The 18,260-nt window shown below is 43.0% G+C and overlaps 1 protein-coding gene across 4 annotated transcripts; it reads left to right on the forward strand.

Annotated features, from left to right (window-relative positions):
- Positions 1-57: 57 nt before the first annotated feature.
- LOC112224129 (disintegrin and metalloproteinase domain-containing protein 8) lies at positions 58-13,451 on the forward strand. 4 transcript variants are annotated; one of them, XM_024387452.2, is made up of 23 exons: positions 58-208; positions 517-623; positions 762-835; positions 922-1,000; positions 1,106-1,182; positions 1,598-1,796; positions 1,943-2,008; positions 2,709-2,771; positions 3,016-3,185; positions 3,413-3,637; positions 5,638-5,815; positions 7,486-7,575; positions 8,105-8,300; positions 8,595-8,697; positions 8,890-9,055; positions 9,157-9,237; positions 9,331-9,415; positions 9,554-9,674; positions 9,798-9,972; positions 11,876-11,923; positions 12,048-12,098; positions 12,229-12,300; positions 12,468-13,451. In XM_024387452.2, exons 1-23 carry the CDS (start codon positions 163-165, stop codon positions 12,528-12,530), a joined length of 2,535 nt encoding a protein of 844 aa, XP_024243220.1. In that variant the 5' UTR covers positions 58-162; the 3' UTR covers positions 12,531-13,451. The 4 variants fall into 4 exon arrangements, with proteins under 4 accessions (XP_024243220.1, XP_024243221.1, XP_024243223.1 ...); XM_024387453.2 differs by having other exon boundaries at positions 12,471-13,451; XM_024387454.2 differs by having other exon boundaries at positions 106-208; positions 495-623.
- Positions 13,452-18,260: the final 4,809 nt, after the last annotated feature.

Below are 18,260 nucleotides of genomic sequence, written 5' to 3' on the forward strand. Positions count from 1 at the left end.
TGTGATGTCATGATTGCTACACGCAACGGCTGCCCTTTGCTGATAACGTAGGCTACATAACGGAGAGGCGGGACTGGTACCTTAGAGAGCTGCTTAATGTCTGTGTTCAGTATCCGTGCAATACAGCACACTTGAGAAACTCAGGGATATTACGCTCCAGCCATGCGATACACTCTATATATATTCCTGTTATGCATCATCTATCGTGGTAAGTTTAACATATATAATTATGGTTTAATATGTACTATCTGAAGTTTTTTAAATATAAAATAATGGGCTAATTATGAACAATTGAATGAAATACAAAAAGGTGTATTTTGCTGTACAGTACTGTATTTATAAGGACCTAATTAGCGCATCTGTTAGGATAATAACGCAATTTGACATATATAACATTGCAATGTTTGGAACTCGTTTGATGCTCGTCGTATGATCAATGTCTAGACTTTAAATTAATAGCAATTACTATAAGAAATAGATAAACGTTATAATAGGTCTGGATGTCTGTTCTTTTAGTTGTACTGGTCAAGGGCGCACGGACATTAGATCACGTGGAGCGCTACGATGTCGTCCGACCTCAGAGACTGACTGGTCGGGTCAAAAGAAACATTTTCTCAAACCAGGTGCTTACATCCCGTTATCTTTTCTCTATAACTATGTAACAGTGGTTCCTGTAAATTAGGGAAATACAGTATTTCAAATCCCCAATAAAGAGGAGAACAGCGTTTCATTGTCGACAACTAACAACATCTTACCTATAGGTTTATCCTGATGGGCTACAATATGTATTAACCATTTCTGGAGAGAACCACACAATTCATCTTGACAAAAATAGGTACATTATTTTAACCATCCACTAATTACTAGATGTGTTTTGGTAGCAAGTTTAGTAGCAGTTATTTTTAATTGTTCTTTTCATAGGCAACTTATTGGGAGGCATTACACTGAAACGAACTATTCCGAAGATGGAAAGCGGGTGACAACATTTCCAAATTATGAGGTATCGGAGCCATTAAATATAATAGCCCAGATTTGTGTCACTTTGTTTTGTTTCATTCAAGAGAAGCTCTAAACCAATACTTTTACTAATTTAAACTTCCTTTAGGACCACTGCTATTATCATGGTCATATTCAAGGCATTGAAGATTCATCTGTTAGTGTTGGAATCTGTTCTGGCATTAGGTAAGTGAGTATTTCTGCATATTTCCTGTTTTCTATTGGCAGTTTCTGAACTTTCTGAACTAGTTGGCAATCAATAGATTTCTCAGGAAATCAAACTTCTCGTTTGAGAAATTCAACATTGCTATATTTCCACATATGTGTAATTCAAATCACTGAGACATTTGTGGTTGAAATTATTTTTGAAAGCGGACATTTAGAAATGTACCTGTCTTTTATGATGTAGCCTCTGCTGGCATTTCACCTACAAGACAATGATTAGAGTTGCTATACTGAATAGCTTACTGCCTTTGATGTTGATTATTCATACTATATCATATAATTGGAGTAACAATGCTATTTTAATTGGGGAGAGAACCGATTGTCCGTGCCTTGCAATTCCACACTCAGTAAACCGCTCACTGATGTGTCTTTCCAGTGGCTTTGTGAGGGCTGAGCAGAAGGTCTACTTGATTGAGCCTTTAGGAGACTCTGCCGATGGGGAGCATGCTCTGTACAGGCAGGAGCACCTCAGAACCAACAAGGCCAGCTGTGGTCACTCCAACGACAGCACGGTCTATGACCACGACCAGGGCCCGGCTCCCAGACTCTCTGGCCTCTTCAAGTCCAAAGGCTGGGTATGCAGTTACTTACTACTGCTTCCTTTTGTTACTTAGTTGCAACAATACACATCCAAAGATAGTGTTCAGGGTTCATGTTTTCTACTAGTATTCATCTTGTAAGGTGAGTCCAGTGTTTTCTTATCTCCCTTTTTTTATTTTAGAAAAGTAAACCCATCACTGGACCTCAAAGATTTGTGGAGATGTATCTGGTGGCTGACTACACAGAGGTATATTATGTATCAACATAGATTTTATAGTTTGAAATGTTCCATTTGCCCTCAAATTTTGTGCACAAAGTGATTTACATCCCTGTTAGTGAGCATTTCTCCTTTGCCAAGATAATCCATCCACATGGCATATCAAGAAGCTGATTTAAACAGCATGATCATTACACAGGTGTACTTTGTGCTGGGGATAATAAAAGGCCACTCTAAAATGGGTAGTTTTGTCACACAACACAATACCACAGATGTCTCAAGTTTTGACGGAGTGTGCAGTTGGCACGCTGACTGCAGGAATGTCCACCAGAACTGATGCCAGAGAATTTAAGGTTAATTTCTCTACCATAAACCGCTCCAACGTTGTTTTAGAGAATTTGGCAGTACATCCGACCGGCCTCACAACAGCAGACCATGTGTAACCACGTCAGCCCAGGACCTCCACATCCAGCTTCTTCACCTGCAGGATTGTCTGAAACCAGTCACCAGGACAACTGATGAAACTGAGGAGTATTTCTGTCCATAATAAAGCCCTTTTGTGGGTGGGCCTGTGCCCTCCCAGGCCCCCATCCATGTCTGCGCCGCTGCCCAGTCATGTGAAAACCATAGACTACTAAATTTATTTCAATTGTCTGATTTCCTTATATGTAACTATAACTCAGTAAAATGGTTGCATGTTGCATTTATATCTTTTTAAAATATTTTTCAGTACAAAATATTTGGAAGCGAAACCAAAACTCGGATGCTGGAAATTGCCAATCATGTTGATAAGGTACCTTTTCAAGGAAGTCATCTACTTGTGTGTCGTTTTGTATGTTTGTATGTGAATGGCTGCATAAGCATAGTTAGGGCCAGGAGATTTACCTGACCAGGTCCAGGCTCTAGTTATAGGCACTTTATTGAATTGCTTACTGTTTATAATCCGAGTTTAGGGCCAGGAGTTTTCCCACCTAGCTCTAGTACGTGTATCTTATATTCATGAAGGAGTTATTGAAAAGATCGCCGTCTCTGCTTAGTTGTATCGGCCATTGAACATCCGGGTCATGCTGGTGGGGTTGGAGATGTGGACTACCAGGGATCACATTGACGTCACAGCCAGTCCTGAGAACACCCTGGATAGGTTTCTCCAGTGGCGTCAAGATGACCTTCTAAAGAGGGTAAAGCATGACAATGCCCAGTTTGTCACGTGAGTAATTAGCCTTATATTTATTTTTTGTGTTGATGAAAGGAACTGGATTGCAATTAATCACAATTTTCCCATGACATTATTGTTTGATATTATGTACTGTAAAAAATGTAAATATAAAATGTTGTTTTTAATGCATAAAATTAGAACGGTGGACAAATGTCTCGTTTTTTAGAACGATGGACAAATTCTAAAGCTTTTCCCCAACATTTTGTTGTTTTTAACAGTGGTAAAGATTTCTTGGGCGATACTGTCGGACTGGCAAATAAACTTGCCATGTGCACTGGAAGTTCAGGTGCAGTCAACCAGGACCACAATAGAAACCCAATTGGCATTGCCTCGACCATCGCTCATGAGATGGGCCACAACCTGGGCATGTCCCATGATACTTCAGGCTGCACCTGTGGGACATCGCTGTACAACGACAACTGTGTCATGGCAGATCGGCTCAGGTAAAGACAAAAACACTCATACATTACTCACAAAATCAAATCAAATTTTATTTGTCACATACACATGGTTAGCAGATGTTAATGCGAGTGTAGCGAAATGCTTGTGCTTCTAGTTCCGACAATGCAGTAATAACCAACGAGTAATCTAACCTAACAATTCCACAACTACTACCTTATACACTCAAGTGTAAAGGGATAAAGAATATGTACATAAAGATATATGAATGTGTGATGGTACAGAACGGCATAGGGAATATGCAGTAGATGGTATAGAGTACAGTATATACATATGAGATGAGTAATGTAGGGTATATAAACATTATATTAAGTGGCATTGTTTAAAGTGGCTAGTGATACATTTTTACATCAATTTCCATCCATTTCCATTATTAAAGAGGCTGGAGTTGAGTCTGTATGTTGGCAGCAGCCACTCAATGTTAATGGTGGCTGTTTAACAGTCTGATGGCCTTGAGATAGAAGCTGTTTTTCAGTCTCTCGGTCCCTGCATTGATGCACCTGTACTGACCTCGCCTTCTGGATGATAGCGGGGTGAACAGGCAGTGGCTCGGGTGGTTGTTATCCTTGATGATCTTTATGGCCTTCCTGTGACATCGGGTGGTGTAGGTTTCCTGGAGGGCAGGTAGTTTGCCCCCGGTGATGCGTTGTGCAGACCTCACTACCCTCTGGAGAGCCTTAAGGTTGTGGGCGGAGCAGTTGCCGTACCAGGCGGTGATACAGCCCGACAGGATGCTCTCGATTGTGCATCTGTAGAAGTTTGTGAGTGCTTTTGGTGACAAGCCGAATTTCTTCAGCCTCCTGAGGTTGAAGAGGCACTGCTGCGCCTTCTTCACAACGCTGTCTGTGTGGGTGGACCAATTCAGTTTGTCCGTGATGTGTACGCCGAGGAACTTAAAACTTACTACCCTCTCCACTACTGTCCCGTCGATGTGGATAGGGGGGTGCTCCCTCTGCTGTTTCCTGAAGTCCACAATCATCTCCTTTGTTTTGTTGACGTTGAGTGTGAGGTTATTTTCCTGACACCACACTCCGAGGACCCTCACCTCCTCCCTGTAGGCCGTCTCGTCGTTGTTGGTAATCAAGCCTACCACTGTAGTGTCGTCCGCAAACTTGATGATTGAGTTGGAGGCATGCATGGCCACGCAGTCGTGGGTGAACAGGGAGTACAGGAGAGGGCTCAGAACGCACCCTTGTGGGGCCCCAGTGTTGAGGATCAGTGGGGTGGAGATGTTGTTATACCTACCCTCACCACCTGGGGGTGGCTGTAAGGAAGTCCAGTACCCAGTTGCACAGGGCGGGGTCGAGACCCAGGGTCTCGAGCTTGATGACGAGTTTGGAGGGTACTATGGTGTTAAATGCTGAGCTGTAGTCAATGAACAGCATTCTCACATAGGTATTCCTCTTGTCCAGATGGGTTAGGGCAGTGTGCAGTGTGGTTGCGATTGCGTCGTCTGTGGACCTATTGGGGCGGTAAGCAAATTGGAGTGGGTCAAGGGTGTCAGGTAAGGTGGAGGTGATATGGTCCTTGACTAGTCTCTCAAAGCACTTCATGATGACGGAAGTGAGGTAGTCGTTTAGCTCAGTTACCTTAGCTTTCTTGGGAACAGGAACAATGGTGGCCCTCTTGAAGCATGTGGGAACAGCAGACTGGGATAAGGATTGATTGAATATGTCCGTAAACACACCAGCCAGCTGGTCTGCGCATGCTCTGAGGACGCGGCTGGGGATGCCGTCTGGGCCTGCAGCCTTGCGAGGGTTAACACGTTTAAATGTTTTACTCAAGTCAGCTGCAGTGAAGGAGAGCCCGCAGGTTTTGGTAGCGGGCCGTGTCAGTGGCACTGTATTGTCCTCAAAGCGAGCAAAAGTTATTTAGTCTGCCTGGGAGCAAGACATCCTGGTCCGCGACACATTGACACACTGAGTCATTTCCTATGTTATTATGTTAGTCATTCTAAAGTGAGCTATCATTCCCACACCTTCAGGTCAGTGTACCCAGAGCTGTTCAGTGGCTGCAGTCAGGAGCAGCTGAGTGACTTCCTGGAGAGAGCCAATCCCAGCTGTCTGCAGGACACACCCGGCTCTGACAAGCTGTATGTGGGGCCTGCCTGTGGCAATGCCTTCCTGGACCCTGGAGAGGAGTGTGACTGTGGAACTGTGGAGGTTAGTCAGGCTCCATGTACAGTACCAGTCAAAAGTTTGGACACACCTACTCATTGCAGGGTTTTTCTTTAGTTGTACTATTTTCTACATTGTAGAATAAAACTATGAAATAACACATGGAATCATGTAGTAACCAAAAAAGTGTTAAACAAATAAAAATATATTTTATATTTGAGATTCTTCAAAGTAGCCACCCTTCGCCTTGAACACAGCTTTGCACACTCTTGGCATTCTCTCAACCAGCTTCATGAATGCATTTCAATTAACAAGTGTGTCTTGTTAAAAGTTCATTTGTAGAATTTCTTTCCTTCGTAATGCGTTTGAGACAATCAGTTGTGTTGTGACAAGGTAGGGGTGGTATACAAAAGATAGCCCTATTTAGTAAAAGACCAAGTCAAATAAGCAAAGATAAATGACAGTCCATCATTACTATAAGACATGATGGCCAATCAATCCAGAAAATGTCAAGAACTCTTGAAGTGCAGTTGCAAAAACCATCAAGCGCTATGATGAAACTGACTCTCATGAGGACCGCCACAGGAAAGGAAGACCCAGAGTTACTTCTGCTGCAGAGGATAAGTTCATTAGAGTTAACTCCACCTCAGATTGCAGCCCAAATAAATGCTTCACAGAGTTCAAGTAACATACACATATCAACATAAACTGTTCAGAGGAGACTGCGTGAATCAGGCCTTCATGGTCCAATTGCTTCAAAGAAACCACTACTAAAGGACACCAATGAGAAGAAGAGATTTTCTTGGGCCAAGAAACGCGAGCAATGGACATTAGACCGGTTGAAATCTGTCCTTTAGTCTGATGGGTCCAAATTTTAGATTTTTGGTTCCAACCTCCATATCTTTGTGAGATGCAGAGTAGGTGAACGAATGATCTCCCCATGTGTGGTTCCCACCGTGAAGCATGGAGGAGGAGGTGTGGGGGTGCTTTGCTAGTGACTCTGTCTGTGATTTTATTTAGAATTCCAGGCACACTTAACCAGCATGGCTACCACAACACTCAGCAGCATACGCCATCCCATCTGGTGTGTGCTTAGTGGGACTATCATTTGTTTTTCAACAGGACAATGACCCAACACACCTCCAGGCTGTGTAAGGGCTATTTGACTAAAGAGAGTGATGGAGTGCTGCATCAGAGGACCTGGCCTCTGCAGTCACCCGACCTCAACCCAATTGAGATGGTTTGGGATGAGTTGGACCTCAGAGTGAAGGAAAAGCAGCTAACAAGTGCTCAGCATATGTGGGAACTCCTTCTAGACTGTTGGAAAAGCATTCCTCATGAAGCTGGTTGAGCGAATGCCAAGACTGTGCAAAGCTGTCGTCAAGGCAAAGTGTGGCTACTTTGAAAAATATAAAACCCTTGAATGAGTAGGTGTGTCCAAACGTTTGACTGGTACTGTATGTACACTGCCATTGATTATATTGTCTTACACTATACCTCTGACTCAATCAAAGGTTTGGCTTTGTTATAAGGATGACAAACATTTTCAAATGCATATGAAAGGGAGACAAAATATACACATGCATGAATGCTTTGCACCGTAAATGAAATTTTTTGGGTGACTGACTTTTATAAATAATTCATTTGACAGTGGTAAGATGAAATAGTTATTTTTGTCTTTTGTCTCGGACTGGTGTGTCTTTTGTCCCTCCCAGGAGTGTAAGAATCCCTGCTGTGACCCCACAACCTGTCGCCTCACTGAGGGATCCAGCTGTGATCATGGAACATGCTGCGAAAACTGCCAAGTAAGTGCATTTTTGATCTTTATGTAAAACCATATTCAAATCTGGGTGCTTTATTAAACGTATGATTGAATGACTCAGACCAGCTGGTAACGTCCATCTCTGATCTCTCTCTGCTCACCACGACTCAGACAGACACACCCAACCAACTGCAACTAATAACCACCAGCAACAAAAAAAGAACATAGCCATAAGAGAAGTAGGGTTCGGCTCCATAAAGAGCAGATGGGTGGATTGAGAAACCAGGGTTGGGATACTAGCAATAATGTGTTTCCCTGTACTGTACTGTCCATATCCTTCCTCCTTCCAATATGACAGTCAGGGGACTGTAAGAAGCGGGCCTAGTCAGTCATCAAATAAAATCTGTACTGTATGAACCGCCAGACTTGGCATCTAACCAAGAATCATACACTTTGCTGTAGTAGTAGTGTCCGATTTTTAGCAGACATTTATGTTCGCTGTATTAGTTATTAATCTGTTAGGAAGTTACTTACTCAACCTCTGAACTATTTGTTCTCCATTCAACCTTCAGCTTAAACAGGCAACCAGTTTGTGTAGAGCAGCTTCCAGTGATTGTGACCTGGCAGAGTATTGCACTGGAACTTCAGAGCATTGCCCAGAAGATACCTTTAAAATGAACGGGAAACCTTGCAACTATAGTCAGGGGTACTGCTACAATGGGCAATGCCCAACACTTCAGCAACACTGCAAGAGACTATGGGGACCAGGTACTTGTCTTTACTGTTTTAAGTACATAGCCAATGATGTTTCTTATCAATTATCTAATCATTTACACTACACTAGTTACGACATAGCGCAACCATCCATAACCGTATGATGTTATTTCATTAACACAAAGCAGAACCCTTCCAGAAACAAAATAGACCTAGATATAATCTCATTCAGTTAGTGCAAGTTAAACGTCATATTGTGATTTGTGCAATGATGATAATATGCAGTAAGGATTCCTGTCATATCCTGTGGAACCAAGAATCATAACTCTCATCTCTCTTATCTTCTAGCGGCACAAGTAGGCACGGATTCCTGCTTTAATCTAAACCTGGGTGGCATTGAAGGTGCCCACTGCGGAAGGACCAAATACGGCTTTGTGCGTTGCACACCACAGTATGTCCACTCCCATCTGTCACATTGACTTCCTGTGTTTTGACATTTCCATTTCCTGACATTTCACTTCACAATATGATCACACAATGTTCCTCCCAAGGCAATTTACAAATAATGGAAAACAGCTATTACAAGACTTCCGTAAGTTTGTGTTGTTAAGAAAGACATTGTCATATTATTTTCTTCTCCTAGGAATATAAAATGTGGAACGCTATTTTGCTCGGGAGGGGATGAGTATCCCATCACTGGGCAGAAGGCCTCCTATACAATGAGGGGAACATGCAACATAGCAGTGGACCAGGATAAGATAAGAGCCCTCGACATGGTCCCAACAGGAACCAAATGTGGAATGAATGAGGTAAGACTGTTTCTGAATTCCAAATCATCCCTTGAGAGGGCCTTATTGGAATTCATATGAGTGTGCAAATGAAGTGATGAAATTCATCTTTGTTTCCATAGGTTTGCTATGATCACAAATGCCAAGATGTCAAAGTCTATGGTAAAACGGAGGACTGTTCATCAAAATGCCACAACAATGGGGTGAGTGCATTGATTGTTGATTTTGAGTTGTTAGTAAACTTCTGCTAGAATTGTTTGAACATTGTCATCACAATCATGGCTCTCTTTTGTTAGGTGTGCAACAACAAGGGACAGTGCCACTGTAACCCAGGTTGGGCTCCACCCTACTGTGACGTCAAGTATTCAGACTTGCCTCAAGGTATGCCTCATTCACTCTGTTGTGACATGCATTGTGGTTTATGTATTTCATATCATGTGTTATATTTTGTAAAGGTAAACCTGAACAGTTGATAAAAATTGACATCTTTTAATGATTAGTAATATTTTGGTTTTGCAGACCAATTTGGGGTGGTAGCTGGTGTCTCTGCAGCAATAGCTGTCTTGTTGCTGCTCACTTTCCTGGTTGCAGGACTGATGTGCTGCAAGAAGGACAAAAGAGAGAACTACATTTCCAAAAGGTGAGTTTTGTCCGCCAACGTATAATTTTTAATTTTTTTGTGAATGCCTCTTCAGTTGTCATTTCAAATGATTTGGTACACAATCAACATATTGATGTGTTATGTATTGATCTGTATTTGAAGGAAAGTCCACTCTACTCCGGGCCAGTTGAACCCAATGTTCCAGGAGCAGAGTGGGAAGGGTAATCCCCTTAGCAAGCCCCCCCAAATCAGCCAACCCACCTTCATGGAGTCATCTGCAACACAAGCCTGCATCCCTCTGTTTGTCACTGTGGTCCCTTCCAGGCCCCCTCCACAGGTGAGCTACATTACCACAACATTATCTCAACATTACCACTAGTCCAGGCAGATTGATAAAGGCCTATTATGTGGAGTCATTTGTAGTATCATGTTACACATAACATACATATGCAGTTGAAGTCGGAAGTTTACATACACTAAGGTTGGAGTCATTAAAACTCATTTTTTAACCACTCCACAAATTTCTTGTTAACGAACTATAGTTTTGGCAAGTCGGTTAGGACATCTACTTTGCATGACACAAAGTAATTGTTCCAACAATTGTTTACAGACAGATTATTTCACTTATAATTAACTGTATCACAATTCCAGTTGAATTTACTTACACTAAATTGACTGTGCCTTTAAACAGCTTGGAAAATTCCAGAACATTTTGTAATGGCTTTAGAAGCTTCTGATAGGCTAATTGACATCATTTGAGTCAATAGGAGGTGTACCTGTGGATGTATTTCAAGGCCTACCTTCAAACTCAATGCCTCTTTGCTTGACATCATGGGAAAATCAAAAGAAATCAGCCAAGACCTCAGAAAACAAATTGTAGAATTCCACAAGTCGGGTTCATCCTTGGGAGCAATTTCCAAATGCCTGAAGGTACCACGTTCATCTGTACAAACAATAGTACGCAAGTATAAACACCATGGGACCACGCAGCCGTCATATCGCTCAGGAAAGAGACGCGTTCTGTCTCCTAGAGATTAACTTACTTTGGTGCGAAAAGTGCAAATCAATCCCAGAACAACAGCAAAGGACCTTGTGAAGATGCTGGAGGAAACAGGTACAAAAGTATCTATATCCACAGTAAAACGAGTCCTATATCGACATAACCTGAAAGGCCGCTCAGCAAGGATGAAGCCACTGCTCCAAAACCGCCATAAAAAAGCCAGACTACGGTTTGTAACTGCACATGGGAACAAAGATCGTACTTTTTGGAGAAATGTCCTCTGATCTGATGAAACAAAAATAGAACTGTTTGGCCATAATGACCATCATTATCTTTAAAAAGGGGAAAAGGGGAAAAAGGGGGAGGCTTGCACGCTGAAGAACACCATCCCAACCGTGAAGCACGGGGGTGGCAGCATCAGGTTGTCGGGGTGCTTTGCTGCAGGAGGGACTGGTGCACTTCACAAAATAGATGGCATCATGAGGGAGGAAATTATTTGGATATATTGAAGCAACATCTCAAGACATCAGTCAGGAAGTTAAAGCTTGGTCGCAAATGGGTCTTCCAAATGGACAATGACCCCAAGCATACTTCCAAAGTATGTGGCAAAATGGCTTAAGGACAACAAAATCGTGGTATTGGAGTGGCCATCACAAAGCCCTGACCTTAATCCCATAGAAAATTGGTGGGTAGAACTGAAACAGCGTGTGTGAGGAAGGAGCCCTACAAAACTGACTCAGTTACACCATGTCTGTCAGGAGGAATGGGCAGAAATTCACTCAAATTATTGTGGGAAGGCTACCCAAAATTTCTGACCCAAGTTAAACAATTTAAAGGCAATGCTATCAAATACCAATTCAGTGTAAGTAAACTTCTGACCCACTGGGAATGTGATGAAAGAAATAAAAGCTCAAATAAATCCTATCTACTATAATTCTGACATTTCACATTCTTATAATAAAGTGGTGATCCTAATTTACCTAAAACAGGGAATCTTTACTAGGATTAAATGTCAGGAATTGTGAAAAACTGAGTTTAAATGTATTTGGCTAAGGTCTATGTAAACTTCAACTGTATGTAGTTCCTATGTAATATATAATAATATCAACAATAATTTCAACAGCTGCTGTTATATGAGATAGCCTACCTAAAGTAAAGTGGGTATGTTTTGAGTAGACTAAGGATATTTGGAAAGGAAAATAAATGCAGACTAAGCGGAGAACAATATTTTGTCTTCCAGCCACCAAAGAGCTTGCCTGCAGTGCTGCCACAGTCTTGCATTGAACCGGTGAGCTATGTCAATTGAAATACTGAAACATATCATGTTACTAAACTCAGGAATCTTAGAAACGTACTGTATACTGACGTACCAAACTTGTACAAACATTTTCTTTATTCTATGTTTTTATCAGACTAAACCCCTACCTCCATCAAAGCCTTTGCCGACTCTGAGTAGCACACCGGTAAGTCATTTCAGCCATTACAGTTAATAACATGTTGACATTTAATAACAACTGTATAACAATTAACTACATGGTCTCTACACAGTCTTATCATGAACTCATTATCAATTGGTGTATATTGTTCTGTTAGAAAATCAAGCATGTTGTCCCAGTGCCACCAGTCAAGGCCACAGCACCAATGGTACCCATTAAATACCCACAAGTAAGTGTTCATTTAACACACTTATTGTAGTCATGTCTTTTGTCTCCTGAAATCATGACATAGCACGAAAGTAAAATAAAAAAATTACTTTGTTGGTAATTCCTTATGAAACCAGAATTGAAGGGCATGTTTCAAGATGGCCGTCTAACTGATCCCTGTGTGTTCAGCAGACCTCAGGAGGAGCAAGCCACAAGATTGCACTGAAGCCTCCCCCCATGCCACGTCAATGATGACTACTGCATGTAGCAGTATGTTGACTCATAGGAAGACAGACCTTTGATGAGCCCAGTTCTTGTTTCAGACTCTAGGAGGTCCTGAATGACCGAGCCTAATATCAACTGTGGAGAATGTCTTTGAAAACTCAACATCAACATAGCGATGTCTCAGAATGTGCTTCTCAACCACTGTGGAAAAGTGGTTTGGAAAATGCTGGAACAGATTGCTGGTGCATTTCTCATGCAGTGTTTTTCTTTCTTCAATTATTGTATGTAAAAAACAAAAACATGTTACAGTAGACCATTCCCTTTGACATGAACCTAGCAGTTTCACTCATTTTTATAGGTTGCCTCTGTTTGCACTTTTTACAAGGGGGAGAGCCTAATTCTACTTTGGAATTCTTGTACTTATGAATGTTAATTTACTGTTTCATGATCTCAAGCCAGTGTGCCTTTAAAAAAATAAGTATTACATTTGATGTTAGTTCTTTTTTCAAGATATTACAAATTAATGGTACATGTGAGAGGTACAGTGCCTTCAGAAAGTATTCACACCTCTTGACTTTTTCCACATATTGTTGTTACAAAGTGGGATATAAATGGATTTAATTGTCATTTATTGTCAACGATCTACACAAATCTAATGTCAAAGTGGAATATCTTGATTTAGATAAGTATTCAACCTCCTGAGTCAATACATGTCAGAATCACCTTTTGCAGCGATTACAGCTGTGAGTCTTTCTGGGTGATTTTATGGGACAGATTCCGACCCAAGTTAAGCACATAAATGGAACGTAAATTCAATTTTCTGCACTTTTCTCTATGCGTATTCTGACCTTGAACTTGAGCAGGAGAATAGCATGCTATTCACCTCCTATTCAGTTTGGGTAGACATTGAATAAATGAAGGTGTGTCTACAGATATGCCATATTCTGACCTTGACTTAATTCCCTAATAATTCCACCACCTTTACATGCGAGGAACCCATGAATAATGTCTAGCAAACCTACCGGTTCCAAGTGGATGGAAATAACACTATTCTCTCCATGCACTATAATTTACAACTTGACAACAGCTATTGATAAGTGCTACAGAAATGAGTAATCTGTTTGGATAAGAGAATTGTACAAACAAAAATATAAACACAACATGAAACAATTTCAAAGATTTTACTGAGTTACAGTTCATATAAGGAAATCAGTCAATTTAGATAAATTCATTAGGTCCTAGTCTATAGATTTCACATGACTGGGAATACAGATATGCTTCAGTTGGTCAAGGATACCTTGGAAAAAACATAGGGTCGTTTAGATGAATGGCACGACAATGGGCCTCAGGATAGCTTATGCCTGCCCATACCATAACCCCAATGACACTACCAAAATGAGGGAAGTTAACCGGAAATAACCACATTGCCTGGGTACCACCAACATGTTCCTGACCAGTGAACTTGACAAACAAGCCAGTTATACAGCTCTTCGTGTGGTAAGCAGCAACAATCGAACTAGAACAAGCCTAAGAATTAAATTATAGTCCTTACTGTGAAGGAGAAGAACACTTCCTATGCCCCTTTCCTGAGTTTAAGCAGCTCTCGAGGGAGAAGGTCAGCTATTGATCTCAGTTAAAGGCCTGGAGGTGTGCCCCCCCCCATGCAACACCTTCAAGGAGTTACACCTCAACGTGCTACATGAGGTCATACCGCAAGAGCACAGGAACGTCCTTATGGTCAGCACCGACACAGCCGAGACGGGGGTCCTATACCTTGACCGCCCAAACCGCTCACCACGAGTGACATTAAAAGTGGTCACTCATCCTACATCATGGTGAGGAGGCAATGGAGACATTCTTGATGACAGCTCTGAACGATCCATTCTCCCTGCTGCTGCCTACTGCCTTGGGTTACAGTAGAGGGTGAACCAGAGGTACTGAGCCTTGGAACTATACATCAAGATGTACGCCAAGTAAGCGGAACTTCTGCGTCATTCACCATATACCCTGAAGGAGACTGTTGCATCAAGTCCAAAATGCTTTCACAACAGGCAATCTCAGCCTAGCCCGAGCACACCTCCCCCTGACATGCTTCAGAGGAGGAACCCACATCTGAAGGCCTTGCCGCTTCCACAGATCCACAGGGCACAGCCTCTATTGCTCATAGGGTCTTACCATCCACATCTGCTGGTTCCCATCAATCCAGTCTATATTGACCCTCTGGGAGGCCCTGTCACTGTCCAGCTTGGTTGGGTTGTGCAGTACCCGGCAAGCCTGATGCCACACACAGACGTCCAGCAATGCAGACGTCCAGCATCTCTACCATTGTTTCCCCAGCCACTGAACTCCTGATGAATGTAGAAAAGCTATGGCAAGTGGACACATTCCTCCATCGAGACGAAAAGGAAGTCATACGTTCCAAACAAGATCAGTTTGCCTTGAATCTACTGGAAGAAAAGACCACAAGAATCTTGGTGGATGGGGTCCAGAGATATGCAAAGCCTCTACTCAGGGCCCCCAAGAGCCCACAGCTTCATGCTACAAAATGAGCAGTGATGCCTTCCATTTGTGGCACTGAGCGTCGGTTGCTAAGGAATCTGAGGCTGGCCGAAGTCCACCATCAGGAGATCTAAAAGCTGGTAACCTCAGGCTATGTCACCAAACTCACTCCTGATGCTGAGGAAGGATCCCTGGAATTCTGGTACCTGCTACACCACCTTGTTGAGCAACACACCGGCAAATGCAGACTAGTGTTCAACTGCTCCTATCAGCACATCAGTCAGATCCTGAACGAATGCCTCCTACCAGGACCAACACCTGGCCCTTCCCTGCTCTGAATGCTCCTCAGGTTTGGGCAACACACAGTGGCTATAAGCAGCCATGTCAAAGGCATGTTGCACCAGGTGTGCCTTCTTCCCTCCGACAAGCCACTCCTCAGGTTCATTTGGAGGGATTTTGACTGAAAAGCAGAGCCTAGCACCTATGAATGGCAGGTCCAACCCTTCAGAACGACGTGTTGTCCTTACTTTGCCAACTATGCCCTCCAGAATCATGCTCCATGATGGCAACACTTATGTTTAGGAGTCGTGCAACCCTTCTATGTGGACAACTGTCTCAAGTCTACCCACGGAGACAGAGGGAAAGTCATTGGCGGACAGGCTGTACTGCTGCCTCTTAGTCGGGGAGTTTCGAGTTCAGGCAATGGGCCAGTAACAAACCCTCTTTTGTGGAATACCTTCCTCCAGAAGCGAGGTCTGAGAGCAGTGAGCTATGGCACAAGAACCAACTCTGGGACTGCGCAAGAGCTGTCAGCCAGACACCCTCGGCTACAAACAACGAGCTGTCCAAAGAGAAGATAAACCAACTCTGAGGGTCATTTACACAATACTGGCCAGCTAATATGATCCCTTAGGCTACATAATCCCTTTCACAACCCAGGCAAAGGTTATTGTACAGGACCTCTGGCTCAGCATGATGGGCTGGGAAGACCCCATACAGCCTGACTTCCTAATGGACAGAAGGCATACATGGGAAAATTCTCAGTTCTCAGACCTCTCCAACATAACCATGCCCTGATGCTATGTGCCCCTACGGGCAGACAACCAGATGGTAGAATGTGAACTGCACACTTTCTGTGACTCATCAGAGTGAGTCTATGGGACTGTAGCTTCTCTCTGTACCCAGGACTCCCAAGGCCACATCTGTCTCCAAACATCCATCTCACTCTCTCACCTGAGTTCAACCTGGCTCCTGGTGAAGAGGACCCTCCAAGGCCCCTTTCTGTGATGTGAAGACCAATTCCACCTTATCCTCCAGTGACGGGGGTCAGATCTTCAGTGTTTCCGACAGATGGCAAACCCTTCCTCCAATTGCCATTCAGGCAAGTCACCCTACTCCAGAACCACCACTTGGTGCTCTATGGGGTGACAGTACCACTCCCATTCATCATCCAACCGCCTGATCAGAACCAGTCACTCCGAACTTGCTCCTGGCACGACAGCTCGCTGCCTCAAGCTATCTATACTGACAGTAGCCAAGTCCTGGCTGAACACTTCTGGGAAAACATCAGAATTTACCTCAGACCGGTAGCCTGTATGATTCCCTTGCCTGAGATCAAGGATGACCCAGATTAAACCAGGCTGCTTGAAGACTTTCAGCAGCAAGAGCAAAACCAGTAGAGACCACTTTTGGGGGCGGATGTTTTTTTAAAATTAGTTAACAAAAAAGTGAAATTCAAAAGGAGAATTAACTCTAACTTTTAATTGCTGGCACCCCTGAGCCATGGAGATGTACAGAGATCCCAATGTATGGTGTTCAATGGTGTTGTCCATGTTATACAGGCTTTTGGGCACTAGAGACCTCGATCCTCTGAGCGTACCTGCAACATATTCACAAGATAAATACTTTAGTTTTTTTAGTTCAGTGCCAAACTATCCGAAAGGGTTCCAGATGCAACATCATCTCTCAGAGCAGTCATCTCTCAGGGTCTCTAGGCGACTAGGCGCACCCAAGAAAAACAGGCAGTGACCAGGCACCAAAGAGCAATGAAACAGGGTTTCGACAAGGCACACAGGGTGAAGAAGTCAATCATCCAAGTGTCAGACTGGGTCTGAGCCAGACGGCCTCAGCGGTGCAACAGAATGGCCTCATTCTGATCGGACCCCTTGCAGGTCAGTCGACAACTGGGGCTCGCCACCTTCATGCTGAGAAATGGATCACGCTGGCACACCAGCCACCTCAGAAAAGTCCCTGCCCCTCAAATAATACAAATGCCCACAAAACAGACATAGAGGCCAGATACACCACCTGATGGACCTCCTCTACTCCTATCACCACCTGAGCCCGAGCCACTTTGAGCTCCCCAAGGGCCAGAGCCACAAACGGTTGCGACTGAAGAACGGCCTATGCTGGCACAAACTCAACCTGCTCACCTGGAGGACTACTTAACCTCCTTTCATCCATATGCTCTGTTAGGTGTTTTAGCCAACCTCCAGATTAAATGGACTGAACTGTTTAGTTTGGAGACTCTTTGTTTACATCTTCTGTTCAAGGGCTAATGTTTCTTTCTTACAGATGCAGTTGAAGTAGAATGTTTACATACACCTCAGCCAAATACATTTAAACATTTAAACTTTTTCACAATTCCTGACATTTAATCATGTCTTAGGTCAGTTAGGATCACAACATTATTTTAAGAATGTAAAATTCAGAATAATAGAAGAGTGATTCTACACATGCATTGCTTGCTGTTTGGGGTTTAGGCTGGGTTTATGTAAATTATTTGAGATATTTGAGATTATTTGAGATATCAGCTGATCTAAGAAGGGCTATATAAATACATTTGATTTGATTTATTTCAGCTTTTATTTCTTTCATCACATTCCCAGTGGGTCAGAAGTTTACATACTCAATTAGTATTTGGTAGCATTGAGATGTTGCTTCAATTTAGCCACATCATTTTATTCCTCGTGATGCCACCAGTCCCTCCTGCAGCAAAGCACCCCCACAACATGTTGCTGCCACCCCTGTGCTTCACAGTTGGGATGGTGTTCTTTGGCTTGCAAGCGTTCCCCTTTTTCCTCCAAACATAGCGATGGTCATTATGGCCAAACAGTTCTAGTTTTGTTTCATCAGACCAGTGGACATTTCTCCAAAAAGTACGATCTTTGTCCCCGGGGCTGCAGGGTAGCCTAGTGGTTAGAGCATTGGACTAGCAACTGGAAAGTTGCAAGTTCAAACCCTTGAGCTGACAAGGTA

Source organism: Oncorhynchus tshawytscha, linkage group LG25 (assembly GCF_018296145.1).
Source record: "Oncorhynchus tshawytscha isolate Ot180627B linkage group LG25, Otsh_v2.0, whole genome shotgun sequence".
Taxonomy (NCBI): Eukaryota; Metazoa; Chordata; class Actinopteri; order Salmoniformes; family Salmonidae; genus Oncorhynchus; species Oncorhynchus tshawytscha.